Source organism: Olea europaea, chromosome 3, assembly GCF_002742605.1.
Source record: "Olea europaea var. sylvestris chromosome 3, O_europaea_v1, whole genome shotgun sequence".
Lineage (NCBI taxonomy): Eukaryota > Viridiplantae > Streptophyta > Magnoliopsida > Lamiales > Oleaceae > Olea > Olea europaea.
This window is the reverse complement of record NC_036239.1, coordinates 2232022-2249929: the sequence shown is the minus strand read 5'-3', so window position 1 is coordinate 2249929 and position 17908 is coordinate 2232022. Positions and strand designations below refer to the sequence as shown.

The 17908-nt window shown below is 36.6% G+C and overlaps 2 protein-coding genes across 3 annotated transcripts; one reads left to right on the top strand and one right to left on the bottom strand.

Annotated features, from left to right (window-relative positions):
- Positions 1-3182: 3182 nt before the first annotated feature.
- On the bottom strand, positions 3183-7745 carry LOC111381703 (copper-transporting ATPase PAA1, chloroplastic-like). 2 transcript variants are annotated; one of them, XM_023005518.1, is made up of 5 exons: positions 7264-7745; positions 6709-6762; positions 5874-6027; positions 3606-3687; positions 3183-3519 (listed from the first exon to the last, which is right to left on the bottom strand). In XM_023005518.1, exons 1-4 carry the CDS (start codon positions 7663-7665, stop codon positions 3653-3655), a joined length of 645 nt encoding a protein of 214 aa, XP_022861286.1. In that variant the 5' UTR covers positions 7666-7745; the 3' UTR covers positions 3183-3519; positions 3606-3652. The 2 variants fall into 2 exon arrangements, with proteins under 2 accessions (XP_022861286.1, XP_022861289.1); XM_023005521.1 differs by having other exon boundaries at positions 3611-3687.
- A 623-nt stretch (positions 7746-8368) lies between these two features.
- Positions 8369-9964, top strand: LOC111381695 (putative F-box protein At1g32420). Its single transcript, XM_023005509.1, has one exon. It carries the CDS (start codon positions 8497-8499, stop codon positions 9742-9744), a length of 1248 nt encoding a protein of 415 aa, XP_022861277.1. The 5' UTR covers positions 8369-8496; the 3' UTR covers positions 9745-9964.
- Positions 9965-17908: the final 7944 nt, after the last annotated feature.

The window sequence follows — 17908 nt, the reverse complement described above, 5'->3', positions numbered from 1 at the left end:
ACTTGGGGTCGGGGAACCTAATCTATATCAACAACCCTAACATCGTCATGATCACCAGTCCCGACCTCGTCCCCATCACCATCACCATCGTCATCGTCATCATCATCATCGACCTCCGAGGCAGAAAGTTCGAGCTCGGTAGCTGGCTCATTCACCATCCTCAGCTCCTCCATGAGAGGCCTTAAGTCCTCAAAGAGCCTTGTTTGGAGAAAGAAGCGAGCAAGCAGCAAGCCATAGTGATAGAAACCCGAGTCATACTGACCAAGGAGGGTCCCGAACTCTTCCGACTTCTTGAAGTCCTCCACAGCTTCGGCTCGAGCTTCGTCACGGGCTCTCATTAGCTCCTCCTCGAAGCCTTTCTTGGACTCAAGAAGCTCGAGCCTTGCCTCGTCAGCTTCGCCCTCGTGAACCTCAATCTCCTCTTGAGCATTTTTAAGTTTGGCCTTCGCTGCATCTAGAGCTTTCTCGAGGTCATTGGCTCGCCCGTTAGCTCGCTGTTTTTCCTTCTCAAGCTCTTGTAGCTCGCTCGAAATATTGAGGCCATTCAAGGTAAGGCCTAATGCTACGCTCAACGTTTGCATAAATAAACTCGACGTTAGTTCGATGAAAGAAGACTATCAAATAAAGGGAACATAATTGAGGTTGATATGTTACCCTCAATGTCAGGACCTCCAATGTCTTAACGCCCTTAACAATGTTGACCTCTTTCTCAAACCGGTAAACAAGATCTTTCATGAGGGTGCACTCAGAATACTCTTCGAGGGCACTATCAGAGATGGGAGAGAAGTCGGAGTTAGCAACCCCCTGGCATCCTCGAGCTCGATCTCGTGCCCTGGGTATTGGCTGGGGTGGTGGGGTTGGGGCCCTCGATGTCGAGGATTGGCCTTTGTGTAAGGTTGGGGTAACAGCCATTGGGGGCTCCCTCCCAATGACCTCCCTTGCCCTCTTCTTCCCCTTTGATGGGGCCGGGGCCTTAGGCTTTGGACCCTTAGCCTCCTGCTGAATGTTTGCAAGAAGGTTCGATGGGTTGAAAGACATTTTCAAATCTACAAAAATAAATCACAAGACATTAGCCCAACCTTAAGCTCAAGGAGAATTAACGAGAAGAAAAAAGATGAAAGGACGTACCCTCGAGGCCTTTCACATTGGCAAGGTCAAGGGTGTCATCCTCGAGCAAGTAATCAATCTTCTTTGCCAAAGGATCATGGTTAACTAACCTCAACCTATCCCATTCTAATACCTCGAAGTATGCCTGCCCTTCGTTAAATTATCTTTGTCGGGTACCTCCCACTTTGGGTTAAAGGGGTGGTCAGGGTTTTGTGGTTTAATGAAAAAGAACCTCTCTTTCCAAACCCGAAGGGAGCTCAAGGTCTCTGGTATCCTAAACCCCCCCTTAGTTGATAAATAGACAAAGCAGTTGTACCCCGAGGAGAATTTAATAGCAAAAACCATTCTTAGAAGGTCTAGTCTAGGCTCGACCTCAAGGCATCTACATAAAATGAAGAAGTACACTAACAGTCTCTAGCTGTTCGGGGCTAATTGGCCCAGGCACAAGGAGTAAGAGGATAGAAAATGGATGAAAAAGGGATGAAAAGGCCACCTAAGCCCGGCCTTAAGGGCGTCCCTAAAAAATGTCATCTTCCCTTCTCGAGCATCTAATACCGGTTCAGTACGCCCCGGGGTCCTAACGTCACAGGCAGGCATGACACCGAACTCCCTGGCTATCTTAATAATAACATGCTCTTTATATTTGGTCGGTTCTTTAGGATATGTCAAGCTGACGCTGCTATCGACGTGAGAACTGATGGGGATGGCCAGGGGAATAAGGGATGCATCTATATCGACAAGCTTGTCACTATTGATCGAGACCCTAGATGGATGACTACTATCGCTATCACTCGACCCCGTACTACTACTGCTACTTGACATTATACTAATTCAAAAAATAACTTAAGGGCTCAAACTCTTACCTTTTCAGATGATCGCTCACTAACTCACAATCCTCGAACTCGAGCTCGATTTTACTGAGAGTAATTGAGAGTGAAAAGTGAAAATGAATGGTGAAAGTGGGAGTATTTATAGGAGACTGTAGAATACCAACGATCTTTTAATCCCAACTCTTGGACTAAGACACGTGGCACCCATCCAAGCTTGAGTTTTGACATTCCATCAGACGCGTGACACGTGGAGCGACACCTGGACATTTACACCTCTGCATCTTCACTTGTAGTTTTGACTTGGACCGTAATCTACGACCTTGATGCATGTGGGCCTATGATCACCCCAAAATTACCCGATCTTGAACTCGACCACTCTACCCCGATCTTGTTCCCCCTCAAAACTCCTAGTTTGAGGTCGGGGCACTTAGGTCGAACTCTATGTCGTCATGAGAGGTCTTTTTGACGACTTATGGGAACACAAATTCTACCTAACCTACAATTCTTACCTAGCTAGACTCCATTTTCGACTCAAACAGTGGTTGAATACTTGGAATAAAACACTAACTCCTTATCCTACATGGATAAGGATCACCCATTGCTAAGTCCTTCTAGGACTCTATCATTAGCACCTATAAATATATAATACGGGCTCATTCTTGAGGTACGTTTTTTATTATTTTCAGTTGATAGTCTCATGCACTAAATTCCCTATCTAATTTAAGCATCGGAGGAACGACGATTACACACCTTATTGCCTTTGCTGCTGGTATTCGAAGATCATTTGTGTTCATTAGCGTTCAAAGTTCGATCATTAAGTTCGAGATCTTTCAAGTACTATTTTTTGGTAACATCAATACTAACATCATTATTGTCATCAAACAAATTTAGGAAGAAAATAATGATAGATAGATAAATTTATTCTTGCCAAAAAAAAAAAAAAAAAGAAAAGAAACCAATCAAGCTTAGAAAAAAATTATCTTTAATTACTCAAAAACTCTTATCTTTTTTTGGTTGGAATCTCCAACTTTTGAGAATAGAACATTTAAATCTTCAACGTTCTATTTAAATATCTTAATTTCGATCTTTTCCATTTAAATTCGCCCATACCGTTTAGTGAGTCAAACGGGCATCCTATACTCACTCATCTGTAAAGTTGTGGATGGTCAATCCATTCAGGCACTAAGAAAAGGTTACAAGTGGAATTTAATATTTATTTACAATTGATGAATTCTACGAAATGTATGAAAATAAGTAACTAGTGAATTGAATGTCCTATGAATACTGGAATCGAGTGGATAGGGAAGAAACATAGATACAAGCACAAATTGTTATATGAATTCTTGTGTTGCACAAAAATCATATCCTTTGCGGGAAAAGGCCACGAACAAAACCTCAAATGTTCGTTAGATCTTACAACAAGAAAGACAACTGAAAGAGTAAACTCGTATAATATTACTCTCTCTTTATGAATGGATTTTCTCGACTAGCAAGAAGGTAAAATATCCAAATTGAATGGAGTTTCTAGTAATAGAGAAGACTGCCTCCCACAGATCCGCCAGCAGCAGCTAAAGAGAAGCATCTTTTGATGGAAAAAACTACTTCAGTAGTCACAAGAAACTATTTAAGCAAGTCCAAAAATAATATACCATTATAATAAGGACGTACCTTACCATGAAGAAGAATGGTTTATTGCTACAAGATTATGTTGTATTCTATGACGGAATTTCCTCTTCAACGGCTCCCTGATCTGCCAATCATCCAAGACATTATGCATAAGTTATACGGAACCCAAATGTGCTTTAGTGTTGTTTAGTGTCTCGTCCATGTCGAAAGAGTAAAGCATAAACAAGCTCATTGTGCTAATAATAGATGCCGTGACAAATTCCAATTTTCCGATTCCTTCTAGCAAAAACAAGGGATATATAGTCCAATAAGAGATTTTTTGAACATAAGATGCTTTCTATTAACCTTTAAAATTATGTTCCAAAAGATTCTTTAAACAAGCCTGCATCTAAATGCATTCAAAGTATTTCAATTTTCAATTGAGGAAAATAATATAATACTTTAGAGGAAAGCTGGTGAAAATAAAAGATAAGGAAAAACAATAAATATTTTTAGGGAGTAATAAATTTAAGACCCCGTTTGACCTCCATTAAATTAAATTTTAATTTTTTCTCTCATATTTTCAATCACACAATCTTCTATAAAATAATATTACACGTAAATTGAAAACATTTTCTTATTTTTCAACCACTCATTCTCCAAAAAATATTATTCCACCCATTATAATTTGAAATAATGGGAGCCAAACAGGGACTAAATATTAAATATAAAGAGCATATTGTACTACTTAAAATTTCTCTCTCTCTCTAAATTTATGGAATCTCTCTGAATTGCAAAATATACTCTTTAAAATTAGAGAGCATTTTGGAGATGCTCTAACACTCTTCTTTATTCTATGACATTAAAAAAATTGTAAACCGGGTTAAAAAAATTTTAAAAAAAATTATTCAGGGCAACTATTAATTTTACAATTCAACCCACATGTAGATATTCAAAATTACCAAGTTAAGAATAAGCTCAACTTTAGGCTCAAATATATGGACAAAACTTCACTACTTATTTTCCAACATTTCTCGATTTAATCAAATTAGAAGTGTACGCAAAACCCAGTGGGTGAAACTTCCCCACGGCCAGTGGACTCATACTGGCTCCACCAGTGACACTGGTGGGATTTCTGAACTACTTGCATATCTCAAACTCAGGGGAAAAGAAGGGATATAGGAGCTTAATTATTAGGGAAATTTGGGCACAAGTTTGAGGACAAAATGTAGAAACAATTTAGATTCAGAGGCTGAAATCCACACTGATGACCGTGCATGGACAAACTAAGGACTCTTCTTAGGCTCCCACAGAAATACAACTTGAAGAAAGCATCTGCATAAGGATAATAACAGTATTCTAAATAAAACAAAGGAACCAAAGACCAACACCAACTCGATTAGAACAGAAATTCAATCTAAGAAAATAGAAATCCGGACTTGATGACTAAACAAATCTCCAATCAAAACGGACAACCTTAAAACACGATTAGACTCAACTTGCCAACCTGTTATGACTTCCTGCCAGAATATTCTCAAATTTCAAAAATACCCCCCACAATAGAAACTAAAAGCATGTTGGAAGTTTTTACAAACAGTTTAGATTAATATAATAGAAATGAGTGGTGAATAAGAGGATTGTACTTGTGGGTCCTCGAGATGTGTGAATAAAAACAACTTGAGTGTTTATAAACAATTTATGAACATGAGCTGAACATAGGCAAAATTTAAGCACAGAGCATCAAAACTAAGACTATTATGAGCTATGTCCTTGAGGAAGTATCTGAGGTTGGCTCATAATTCTCTGAATAATCCCAAATTAGTATGTAAGCTTCAGGAAAATCTTTCCAGTGCCTCTTCTAAAGTTTTATATGTTGTCAGCATTTTTGAAATCTAACAAACGAATCTTTGAAGTTCTGAATTATTATAGTAAAATTGCAACTGAATATTGGCCTCTATAACTTAGAGCAGCAAATGTTTTAAAGGAATATCTTCAGTTTATAACTTTGAAAGTGGTTTCAAACTCATTATTAGTCCTCATGGGAACATTTTGAGAGGTTTTAGAATATAATATCCTTGAAACTCATCATAACCCAATATGTTCCCAGTAGAGAACTGTTTTATTGTAGAAAAAATATGCAGAGGCCTGTCTGACATTTTATTACTGAAAAGTATCCAAGCTTGTTCATGTTTTAAACTCCTCATATGCTTGTTCCAGTAGTGTATGAAACACAGACAAGTACACATCCTCTTGTGGAATCACATTCACAAAAGTCACAAAGAATTGAAGAAGAAATGAAACAAACAAAATTATAAATAGAAAAATGCCAACCTTGAAGATTAGAATTGAAGCCACAACTTGTCAAATGCTTTGCAAGAGCCTCTCCTAAATCCTTTCGCCAGTTGGGTGCAACCTTGGCCTCAGATACAGGCCAGACAGTTGCAGTCTCAGTTGCGAGATCCACATTAGCTGAAGAAACTTGCGGCTGTTCACAAATTTAACACAATTACTTGCTGAATACATCATTATGGCTACAAGGCTTCTAGTACAAAATCTCCAAGACCTAAAAAACTAAATGTGGAAAACTATATGACCATATTGTAAACATTGTCAAATAGAAATATCAACAATCTTCTGAAAAATTCTAATATCTGGTAGCTTTCTTTATCCAAGATAGTCAACAAAATCCCCATCGTAAAGGTAAGAATTCAATACTTGGCATCTTTTTCCAAAAATATAATATTGTTGCTTTGCTTTTTGCTAAGTAGCATCAATTACAAAATCTTAGATGCACTTCCATTAGTATCCAAATTATCGGCTGCAATATTACATTGGTAGTATCCTGCTTCACACCTTTATCCCACTTCAGACTGATTTTTTAATATTCATTTCCAGAGGAATTTTGCCTTGCCCCAAGTTATAACTTCACAAACAGTAGAGACCTGTGTGCATGGGCAAGAAAAAACAAGTATAAACTCTATTCTAATCCATGAAAAGCTAGCAAAAGGGGCATCTCTGATTATGAAATTGATTATCCAAAGACATTACATAAAACCAAAAAACCTAATCAGCGAAGTTTCTTTTCTCCCAAACATTCAAAAAACATTAGGACGCACGTGTATGCATCAAAATTACTAGTAGATGCACCATGATTTTATGCACTTACTTGACCTTCTAAAATTCTTTTCACTTTTGCTGCGCATCCCCCGCATGTCATTCCCTGTAATTTCAGAAAAAGTAAATTTCTTAGAAACCAAACGGTTAATTACCCACTGTTGCTGAACATATAATTCATGATACTCAAGAAATTATTATTTTGTATTAAAAGCTAAGAAAAGAAATTCATTTTTTCCCACATCTTAAGTCATAAATAAAAACCCTTTCAAATTCAATTAAAAGCACATCATTTCCAGAATCAGAATAGCTCGATCAACAAGCTAATGGATGACTTCTGATTTCTGAGTAATTATTAATATGAATTTATATTTATGGCTAGCCAAATACTTTGATTTGGAAACTGTAGGAGTAGCTCAATTTTTTTTCCCCCATAAATTTACACCATTACATGCAGGGAGATGAAGTTGAGGAGTTTTACAATAAGAGGGTATTTCATTATTTCCTGAGAAGGTCTCTTAAACAAAAAATAAAGGAAATATTCTTCCCATTTTCGCCAAATGAAGTGGCTTTGGAAAAAAAAAATATAATAATAATAAGAGCTTACTCCAACGTGAAGAACAATAACATCAGAACTCAAAGCAGAATCATCTTCAGCCCCGGCGGCCACCGCCGTCGACTTCCCCTCGCCACCTTCAGCCGCACCGTCACCGTCACCCTCACCGCCACCGCCACCATTTCCATCAATTCCATCAGACCCTCCGCCACCGGAAGCAAACGAGGGCGCAGAGCTAGCCGGGCACTGAAATCGGATCCAGTGCGGGTCCACAGTGCCCAGACCTCGAACCAAAGGACCCGAACGAACCCCGCTGAACTCGCAGCGCCTGAGCTGGAAGTGAACGAGTTCACCCGGGCAAGCCGTGGAGAAGAGCCGCTGGGAGAGAGGGGTTGAAGAAATGAAGGACTTGGAGAGGGACAAAGTACTCGAAAAGAGTAATGTTGACTCCATTTTTGTATCTTCTTTAACCTCAGCTGCTTGCCTTTGGAATTGCGTGGTGGGACTGAGATGACATATGTATCAAAGGTGTTAGGTGAGGGGGAAGATAAATTTCATGTGCGGTTATTTTCCTTGGTTCATTGAAAGTTTACTTTCAAATTTCATTTTTTGTAACATTTAGTCACCTATGATGTTCTAAATTTTATTTCTCTGTTACATTTCATCACCTATCATTTTTCTAAACCAATGAAAACTTCTTAATTAGCAACCATACCTAAGAAATGAAAATGGTCAAATGAGGATTGTGGCAATATTTTCAGATTAAAAGAGACTTTTACGATGTCTTGTAGTAAGACGTAAGTTAACATGTCATGTGGAAGATTTGTTGTCAAGAAGATTGAAGTTAAAATTAAGTCCATAGTTGGTTCAATTAAATATGCTAATCAAAATATAAGTCAATGTCAAAAATTAATTTTAATCACACATTTTACGTAAATCATAATTTTTTAAATTCACATTTTATCAAATTTTATCAAAATCTAATTTCTAAACCAAACATGGGCGAAATTGAATTTTAGTAACTAAATGAAAATAAATTGAAATATAGTGATGTAACTTAGATAAATTAAAACTTAATGACCTATTGAGAATATTTTAAAAGTTCAATGACTGATATCTAGCTTTGCTTTCTTTTTTCGTTTAGGACAAAAAAATTAATAATTAACTTTCATCCGGAGGAGCAACCAAGAAAGGAACGAAATTTTCAGAATCTATTAAGCTGAATCAAAATCTTGAATGACCGAATATTTTAGAAGTTCAATCTTGAATTCTTGATTCAGATCAATGGATCGGTTCACAGACGGGAAAGAATTATTGTCATCAACTAAGTGCAAGACAAAAAGTTTACGCTGCGGCGACAACGATGACCGAAATTCAGAGCCGCGGATCCCTCATGACACAGTAATCGAAGTGCTCAAGCGTCTTCCGGTCAAGTCCCTGATGCGATTCAAATGCGTGTCCAAGCGCTGGCACTCCACTATTTCTGATTCCGGTTTTGCCGACGGGCTCCTCATTACTTTTACCGACGTAGATGCTTCATCCCAACCCGGGCAACCGATCCAGCGCTTTATTCGCGTTTCCTCTGATAAAACACTACATCACCAGGCAAGCATATCACTCGCTGAGCACGACATGACCCAGGCCATCAATGGCCTTGTTTGTATCTATGATAATACGGATAACCTCATTTTCTTGTGCAATATTTTCACCCGTGAAAATTTGGAGCTTCCATCCCCACGATTAGATACTCGTCGCGCTAAATATTATTTTGGATACGATCCAATTAAAGATTTGTACAAGTTACTTAAAATATGTTCAGACGAAGTTGGTGATATTTTGACTTTGGGGATTGACACACCAATATTCCGTGATGGTTATCCTTGTGAGATTCTCACTCTGGGGGTTGACTCCTCCTGGAGGGTCATCCCTCCTGCAACTCTTGATTTAAAGACACAGAGCATTTGCATTGATGGGGTTCTGTATTGGGGTCGGGATTGTCATCCTAATTATTCAGTGGTTGCTTTTGATCTAATGGAGGAGGAGTTTCGGGTTGAACCCATACCTGATTATATGACAGAGACCAACAAATGGAACCGGTTTAATGTTATGGAACTTGGAGGAAGGCTTACCTTGGCACAGGTCGAAGCATGCTTATTTGATGACGGGAAATTGATCTTATGGGAATTCCATGATCATCAAGTAGGGTGGACCAAACACATTGTTGAGTTGCCAACAGAGTTGAGCGAAGAGGGATGCCGTTTTCCTGTTGGAAGCCTCCCTACCGGAGAATTGTTACTTGCTGATTACAGACTTAAGTCTCCAATGAGTGTTTATTCTTATGATCGTGAAAAAGGGAAGTTTGAAAAGTTTTTGATGGCCGAGTTCCCTTCATCTCTGGCTTTAGTGTGCAGGGAAGCAAAGCTTGGAATAACTTATCACAAGGGAAACTTTCCCCGGTTGGATCATATGATCAAAGGTTGCAATTCACTTTCATCATATGTGCCATTATCAGATAGACATTTCATCCTGTGAATGCAGGAGAATGAAAGGGGGAAAAAGGTCCAATTGTCTGTTTTAAATGTTTCAGTAGATCTTTTATGTTACAACATATTAGCTCGTTCCCACATGTTATAAACAAAAACATTTCCTGAAGTTTGAGGAGAGCATCTTGTGATGACATTTGTATGGAACTATGATTAAAGTATATTTATTGAGCACAATGTGAGTTGAAACTGGAAAGTTAATTTTATCACTACTACTTTTGCATTGTAAATTATTTGACTAATTAATCCCTTGAGCTGCAAGTGATTCAAGTGATTATGGTTGGTGACAACAGAAAGAAATGAAAGCTTCCTTGAAATAATTCTTTGAAATCCCTGACATCATTCTGCATCCAAGGTAATATTTACTGAGAAAAAGAAGATAAGAGGTCTCCTATGCAACCTTTCATGTTTATTGAAGCCGTCAAGCAATCGGTTACATAAACTATTGTGTATCTGGTGTGTTGTAATGGACTGGTGGAGGCGGAGATTATGGTGGTGGGTGATGTAGTGTGGAGACAATGATGGTTGTGGGTGCAGCGCAGGGAAGTATAATGAATGGTTGTTGCCACAGAGGTGGAGGGAAGTATAATGAAATAGCGACTTTGACTTAAATTAAAATATAGATTTTAGTTGATACCAAACAGGGGGCTTAATAATGAAACAAATCAAATTGAAATCATTTTTTTGAAACCATTGATTTGGATTCACATAGATCCGCCAACGATTTAATTTTGAACCGAACCAAACCGCTTCAAAATCATTTGATTTAGGTTTCAATCTTTGCAAATCGATTACAAAATATTTGAAAAAAAGACAAAATATATATTTTATTTTATTCAATCCAATCGAAACTAATCACAGTTATAAAGATCGAACAAAAGTCAATACGCAATTATGCAGTTATTCATCTCAATTAATTAATTAAACTATTCACAAATATTCATCAATCATCTCAATTGAAAATGTAAAACCCTCAAATTGAAATGTTGAACGATTAGTGCTGAACCATATTCATTGACCACTCATCTCAATTAAATATATAATTAAATCTAGATTTTAATTCAAATTCTCACCTTTTCTTTTCCTTCTACTAATATTGTTCTCGAATTTCCACTGAATTTCCAAGTCAATATTATCCATTTCCTCTTTCTTTTTCATTTTTTGAAATAATTGTTTGCTCTTTTAATTGGTAGTACATCTCAAATTTCTGTGAGGTCACTCAATTTATTATCTATATGGTAACTTAGTTAATAGATTTTACTGTTAGGTGCTAGAATGATTTTTAAATTACTTAAATGGTTGTGTGAAGATGACCAATAAATTTTTCGACATAATATTTTGGTGAAAATTGAATGTAAATAAGTACAAATGTATCCTCTCAAATCACCATGATGTATTAACTATTCAAATATCGTCTATTGCTTCTAAATCCGCATTCCCTAATATCAGTTCAATACTTGATTCTTTCATGAGTTTGTTAAGTGCAAAAATGATTGAGACAATTATTTTCCATAAAAATTAGTTGCTTAATAATAAGGAACCTATATTGATTCATTAATATTTGAATAAGTATTAGATAATTCACAAAAAGCTATAAAAAATACTATCTATTCGATCTTTCTATTCATTTTCTTTTATTAGTTATTTGATCTTATTTTAACTATAATTAATGAATACATTACTGTATTTTTATATTTATTATAAAAAAATGAATTATGTATTACAATTGGGAAGATTTTCTGTCTATGACATTCTTTAAATATATATTTCTATTCGGGGATAGAGAAATGCTATTTGTATATGTTGTTTTAACAAATGGAGTTAATGAATGTTGAGTTGGCAAGATTTCACACCACTTTGGAAAAATAAAAAAAGAAATAGAAAGTTAAACCAGCCAATGAAATTAGAGCCGGCCCTGGAGCATAACAACTAAGGCAATTGCCTAGGGTCTCCAATTGGGCCACCAAAGTCGGGGGCCTCAGGGAAAAAAAAATCCTACTTATATGGTATTTATTTAAATATTTAATGTTGTTACGCTTATAAATTTTTTTATGCAAAATGGCCTCATAATAAATAATCGCTTTGAGCTCAAAATTAACAGTGTCGGCCCTGAAAGAAATCTTGTTAGCTCACAAGTATGATTTTTCTCAGGGATAACATACATTCTATCCTATGCAATGTAATAATCAAAATTTGCTCCTAAAAGGACGAAATAGTATCTGGGAATATAAGAGGGGTAAAAAAATGGAGTAAATACAGTAAAAAGAAATAAACAATCTTATCATAATGAGTCTACAAGAGAATGCTAAAGACTATAACTTACATAAATCATTAAACCGCGAAAGAATCAAAATAATAAATAAAAAAGCAATATTTTTTGACTAATTAATTCCTCATAGATGGTGAACGTAGAGAGAGATGATCTTGTGATAAAAATTGGAAGTTCTAAAGAAAGTTTTCTTGAAGTAATTCTTGGAGAGACTTGATAAAATGTGACAACATTGTGCACGTACTGCAATATTTTATGAGAAAAAATAAGATATTACGTGTCTTGTGTAACTGTCCGAATAATCACTTGAATCGACTATTCACTTACATGGTGGATTGTAATGGACTCGTGGAGGCAAAGGCAGAGTTAGGGGTGGGTGTTTGTAGTGGAGATCCCTCGATAAATCTTGATTCCGAGTTCAGAAAACAATCAAATGAACACTGATTTATCTCGGCTCGGCCCAAGAACTCTACCTTCACTTTGAACTGTCCAAACTCTTTTAAACTCCACAAAGGAGAAGGGATAGCGGTAGTGATAGGGAGAAGAAGAAGCAACAATGGTGGACTCACTCCAACAACCATCAAGCCAGCTGCCCCCCCACCTCTCTCCGCCTTCTCTCCCTCTCTCAACACACACCCACACACCACCATCAAGAAAACAGCTACAAGAATATGACATATATAGGGTGAGTTTAGATCACTCCAATTAAGCCAAAGATTCACTAAGTGTGCTACCAATTAACCTAAACTAATAGGCTAATATCCAACTTCATATTAATCAGTAAATGGTCCAACTAATCAAAGAACCATCCAATCCCAACATGAGTCATCCAAAAGTGTAGTTCGTTTTCAAGTCGAGCCAAGTCCATAGTGTCGATAAATTATTAGACAATTGTTTTAAATCATCGATCGGATTATTAGGCATCAAAACCTAGCAGTGGCAGTGGTTGTTATAGCTGTTATTGTGATTGCGGTGGTTGTTCTCACCATGGTTGTGATTACAGTAGGCTAATCCACCATTGAAACATATGAACATGCAAACAACAAAATAGTAAAACAAAGAATTTGCTTTTCTTACATAATTGAATCTTCTATGAACAGCAGCTATCAAACTTTTTCACTATTTGTTTTCAAGAAGACATATCTTATTAATATAGTTGAAGAATTTGAATTCTTGATTTAAATTTTAGTTAGTTAAAGCTCTCCAGGAATTGGAATTGAATGGTTGGAGGTGGTAAACTTGTAGGTAAATGCCGATTAATTTTAGCTGGGTTGGGATAAAGAATCTGGTAGACTATTAAACCTTGGATTATAAATTATTTAGGCCCCGTTTGAACCGCATTCTATCAAAAAATACATTTTTAAACAGTGATTTGACATCATTTCAATCACACATTATTCAATAAAATAACATTACATGTAAATTCAAAACTTTTCCTCATTTTTTAACCACACATTCTTCATCAATCTACTATTCCAAAATATATTATTTCAAAATAATGTGATTCAAACACGCACTTAAATTTTAAATGGATAAAAACGATTGACACATACATACTTGAACAATATTTGTAGATCTTTTGAAATGTATAAATAAACAGTAACTTAAATGTCTATAAATAATTTATAAACATGAGCCAAAACATAGGCTAATGAGTTCTCAAATATTTATGCATGAACCACAACTCACCCGTAAAGTACACTAAGAGAGAAATAATCAAAATTAATATAGCTTTCATATTTAGCAAATATTTAGGTATTTGACCTTTTATAAACCTACTTATATATTGAATTTTAGAAATCGGGCAAAAGAAAAAAATTAATTCATTTATCTGACTCTAAATTTATTAAAAATAAATTTTAATTTATTGTGGTTACTCTATATTTGTAATTATTGTAATTTATGTGCTTAAAACATGTCTCCTTAATTTGTTGAATAATGATATTTATCATTGTGGCGTTGGAACATTGGTGATGTAACAGTCTAAGTAGAATAATAAGATTGGACAATTAAATTTTTATGAGAGAGAGGGGAGGAGGAGACGTGGTTTCAAGAAAGAAAAGAAATGTGAAAGATAATGGATCGTCATGTCATTGATATTTAATCATCATCATGATAAATAGCATTACTCTAACTTGTTTGACTTATTTTTAGTCTAGACTTTAACCTCCTTTAGTGTTAACGTTAGAGGATGATCCAGTTGGAGGAGCTCAAAGATGACCTGGCTGAAGTCTTGAGAGGATACAGGCCACATGGATTTCATAGCAGTAATAACAAGAGAATAGTCTAGAAGGGATTTGTTATTGTACAGCTTGGATTTGTTAGGTTTTCATTGCTGTGTATTATGTGTAAGTTAGTTAGGAGTAGATCCTTTTTTGCTGTATATACACTGCACTATTGTATATTAAAGAAATAGATTAATGGAATAAACATTCTTTCCATTCTCAGATTTATCAAATACAATACATTCTCAAATTCATTTTTTTTCTCAAATCCAATATGGTATCAGAGCAAGAAGTTGGGGAATCCAATTCTGGAAATACAAATCATTCTCCAAACACCAATCCAAACTAAGGTCAAAATCAACTACAAACTAGTGAAATCAACCCAGCAGCTCTTCCCCATGATCTGACTCATCCCAATAGTCCATACTATATTGGGAGCACTGTTATGCTGGTTACTCATGTTTTGGATTCTACCAATTACCATTCTTGGGCTCGTTCGATGAAGAGAGCCTTGAGGATCAAAAACAAAATTGGTTTTATTGATAGAACACTTGTGTGAGCCAAAGGATCCCAATGATCCATTGATGGAACATTGGCTGAGATGCAATGATGTTGTTATAACATGGATGCAAAATTCTATGGCCATTGATATCAGGAGCAGCACCATCTATGCTGAAACTGCTCACCTTTTTTAGCTGGACCTGGAGCAACGTTTTTCCCAACAAAATGTCCCACAAATCTTTGAAGTAAAAAAGAACATCTCCACCTTGATGCAAAACCAGGATTCTATAAGTATGTACTACTCCAAGCTTAAAGTCCTATTGGATGAACTGTTGAATTATGAAAGCATCCCCAACTGTACATGTGGAGGCTTGAACACTGTGATTCAAAACCAGCAAAGGGATTGTGTTATGAAGTTTTTGATGGGTCTAAATGAAACTTACAAGGAGATTAAGGCTTAGATCCTGCTAATTAAACCATTCCCCAACCTGAATGAAGTTTATTCTTTAGTCCAGCAAGAAGAAAAGAGGAGGGAAATATCCAGTCCAATTCCTACAAGTTCCGCCTCCATGGCATTTTTGAGCAGAAAGAATTTCAGTGGAGGTAGCCAGAATCTTTTATCATATAAAAGGGACAAGTACTATTGCACCCATTGCAAAATCTTTGGTCATTAACTGGAACGGTGCTTCAAGGCAAATCCAAATAAACCTGTTTGTACCTGTTGCCAGATGCCAGGACATGGAGTAGATAAATGCTTCAAACTTCATGGATTTCCACTAGGTCACAAGTTCAGTGATAAAGGAAAATCAGCTGCCAACATGGTCTCTACGGGAACAAGTCTTAATCAGAAGATAGTGAAGGACAAAGGCCAAGTATCTCTAAGTCACGAGCAATATTCTCAGCTGATGGCACTCCTCAAACCAGCAACCAATTCTCAAAATTCCATCCCTGCATCAAACAATGTCCAAATCCTTGCCACAACTCTCCCATCTGATGAAAGCAGTCACAAAATGTCTGGTATATCTCTATCCTTATCAACACTTTACCACGAGCAACGAAACAGGTCTGAAGCTCCATGGATCCTTGATTCAGGAGCAACAGATCACATGATTTGCTCTGCCTCTTATTTTACATCCATCCATGCTAATGTGTCTTACTTTGTGACCTTACCAAATGGAGAAAATGTCCTTGTCACACATGTAGGAATTGTCAAAATTTCAGATTCTATCATTCTTCATAATGTCTTTTGCATTCCTAGTTTCACTTTCAATTTAATTTCTGCAAAAAGACTTACTCAATCACTAAACTGCTGCCTTGTTTTCTTCTCTGATTACTGCTATATTCAGGACCTTTCGACTTGGAAAATGACTGGAATGGGTGAGGTGAAGGATGGACTATATCATATGCTGAAAGGACCAGCTTCTTCTTTAGCTTTTTCAAAGGTTCTCAAACAAACCAAGTGTTCTCTTTCTGCATCTACTACAAATAAAAATGAAGAATTTGATTTATGGCACTACCGATTGGGCCATTCTTCATATTCCAACTTCAATCCTAATAGCAATATTCACATCACTTCATCTTCCAAAAACAACCCCTGCATCATTTGCCCCTTAGCAAAACAACACAAGTTACATTTCAATGTAAGTCATCACAAAGCAAGGAAATGTTTCGAATTAATTCATTATGACATTTGGGGGCCTTGTAATAAATTAAGTAGAGATGGATCTAAATATTTTTTATCCATTGTTGATGATTTTAGTAGATGCACACGGATTTATATGCTAAAACTAAAGTTAGATGCCACCAATGCTTTGCAAAACTTCTATGGAATGATAGAAACTCAATTTGAAGCCAAAATTAAAACTATTCGAACAAATAATGGAGATGAGTTCAACATGAGTAAATTTTATCTAAAAAAAGGGATAATGCACCAAAGAATTTGTGTTGAAACACCTGAACAAAATGCTGTGGTTGAAAGGAAGCATCAACTTATTTTGAATGTGGCAAGAGCCTTGAGGTTTCAAAGTGGGCTGCCTTTAAAGTATTGGAATGATTTTGTCCTTACAGCTGTATACCTCATAAATAGAATACCAACCCCCATTCTAGATCACAGAAGCCCCTTTCAAATGCTTTTTCAAGCCAAACCCAACTATGATCACCTAAGAGTATTTGGATGTCTTGCCTTTGCCAACACACTTGTCAATGGTAGGCATAAGTTTGATCCTAGGTCTAAGAGATATGTCTTCATTGGTTATCCATTTGGAGTAAAAGGATACAGATTGTTAGACCTAGAGACCAACAAAGTGTTCATCTCAAGGAATGTCAATTTTATGAGAACATCTTTCTTTGCAAAAATCTTGAATTCAACACTTCTTTGTCTGACTTTGATCACCTCAGTTTCACACAAAATCTAAGTCTCTCAAATGATCATGTCATCTCCCATCTCAATGGTACTGATCATCACGCTAATAATCAAACAGATTCATTCATGTCTGATATTGCAGAATGCCCAGAAATCTCCAACTCCAATATAGAAATTAGCCATGATGCCACACAACTCCCCAGTAATACTTTAGAACTAAATCATCCTGTTGCAACACACTTACCTCGCAGGATTGGAAGAATTCGAAGGGCTCCTTCTTACTTGCATGACTTCTTATGTCAGCAAGTCTCCTCATCTCTCCCATCTCAGAAGTTGCACAAGCAAAAGGAAATGAATAATGCAGGTAACATCTTCCCTCTTAGTGATAGAATCTCATATGATAAATTATCTACACCACATCGTGCTTTTGTAACTTCGATAACAAATCTTTCTGAGCCAAGAACCTATCAAGAAGCCATGACCTCTCCTGAATGGTGTGATGCCATGAAAGCTGAGATTAAAGCTTTAGAACTTAATGATACTTAGGTTTTGGCCGACCTACCTCCTGATAAGAAGACCATCGGATGCAAGTGGGTGTGCAAAATCAAATTCAATGCCAATGGCAGTATTGAAAGGTTCAAAGCACGCCTTGTGGCGAAGGGATACACACAATAGGAAGGATTTGACCATCATGAAACATTCTTGCCCGTAGCCAAGTTAGTGACTATCAGAACTCTATTGGCAGTGGCAGCAATCAAAGGATGGAATTTGTGTCAATTTGATGTGAATAATGCCT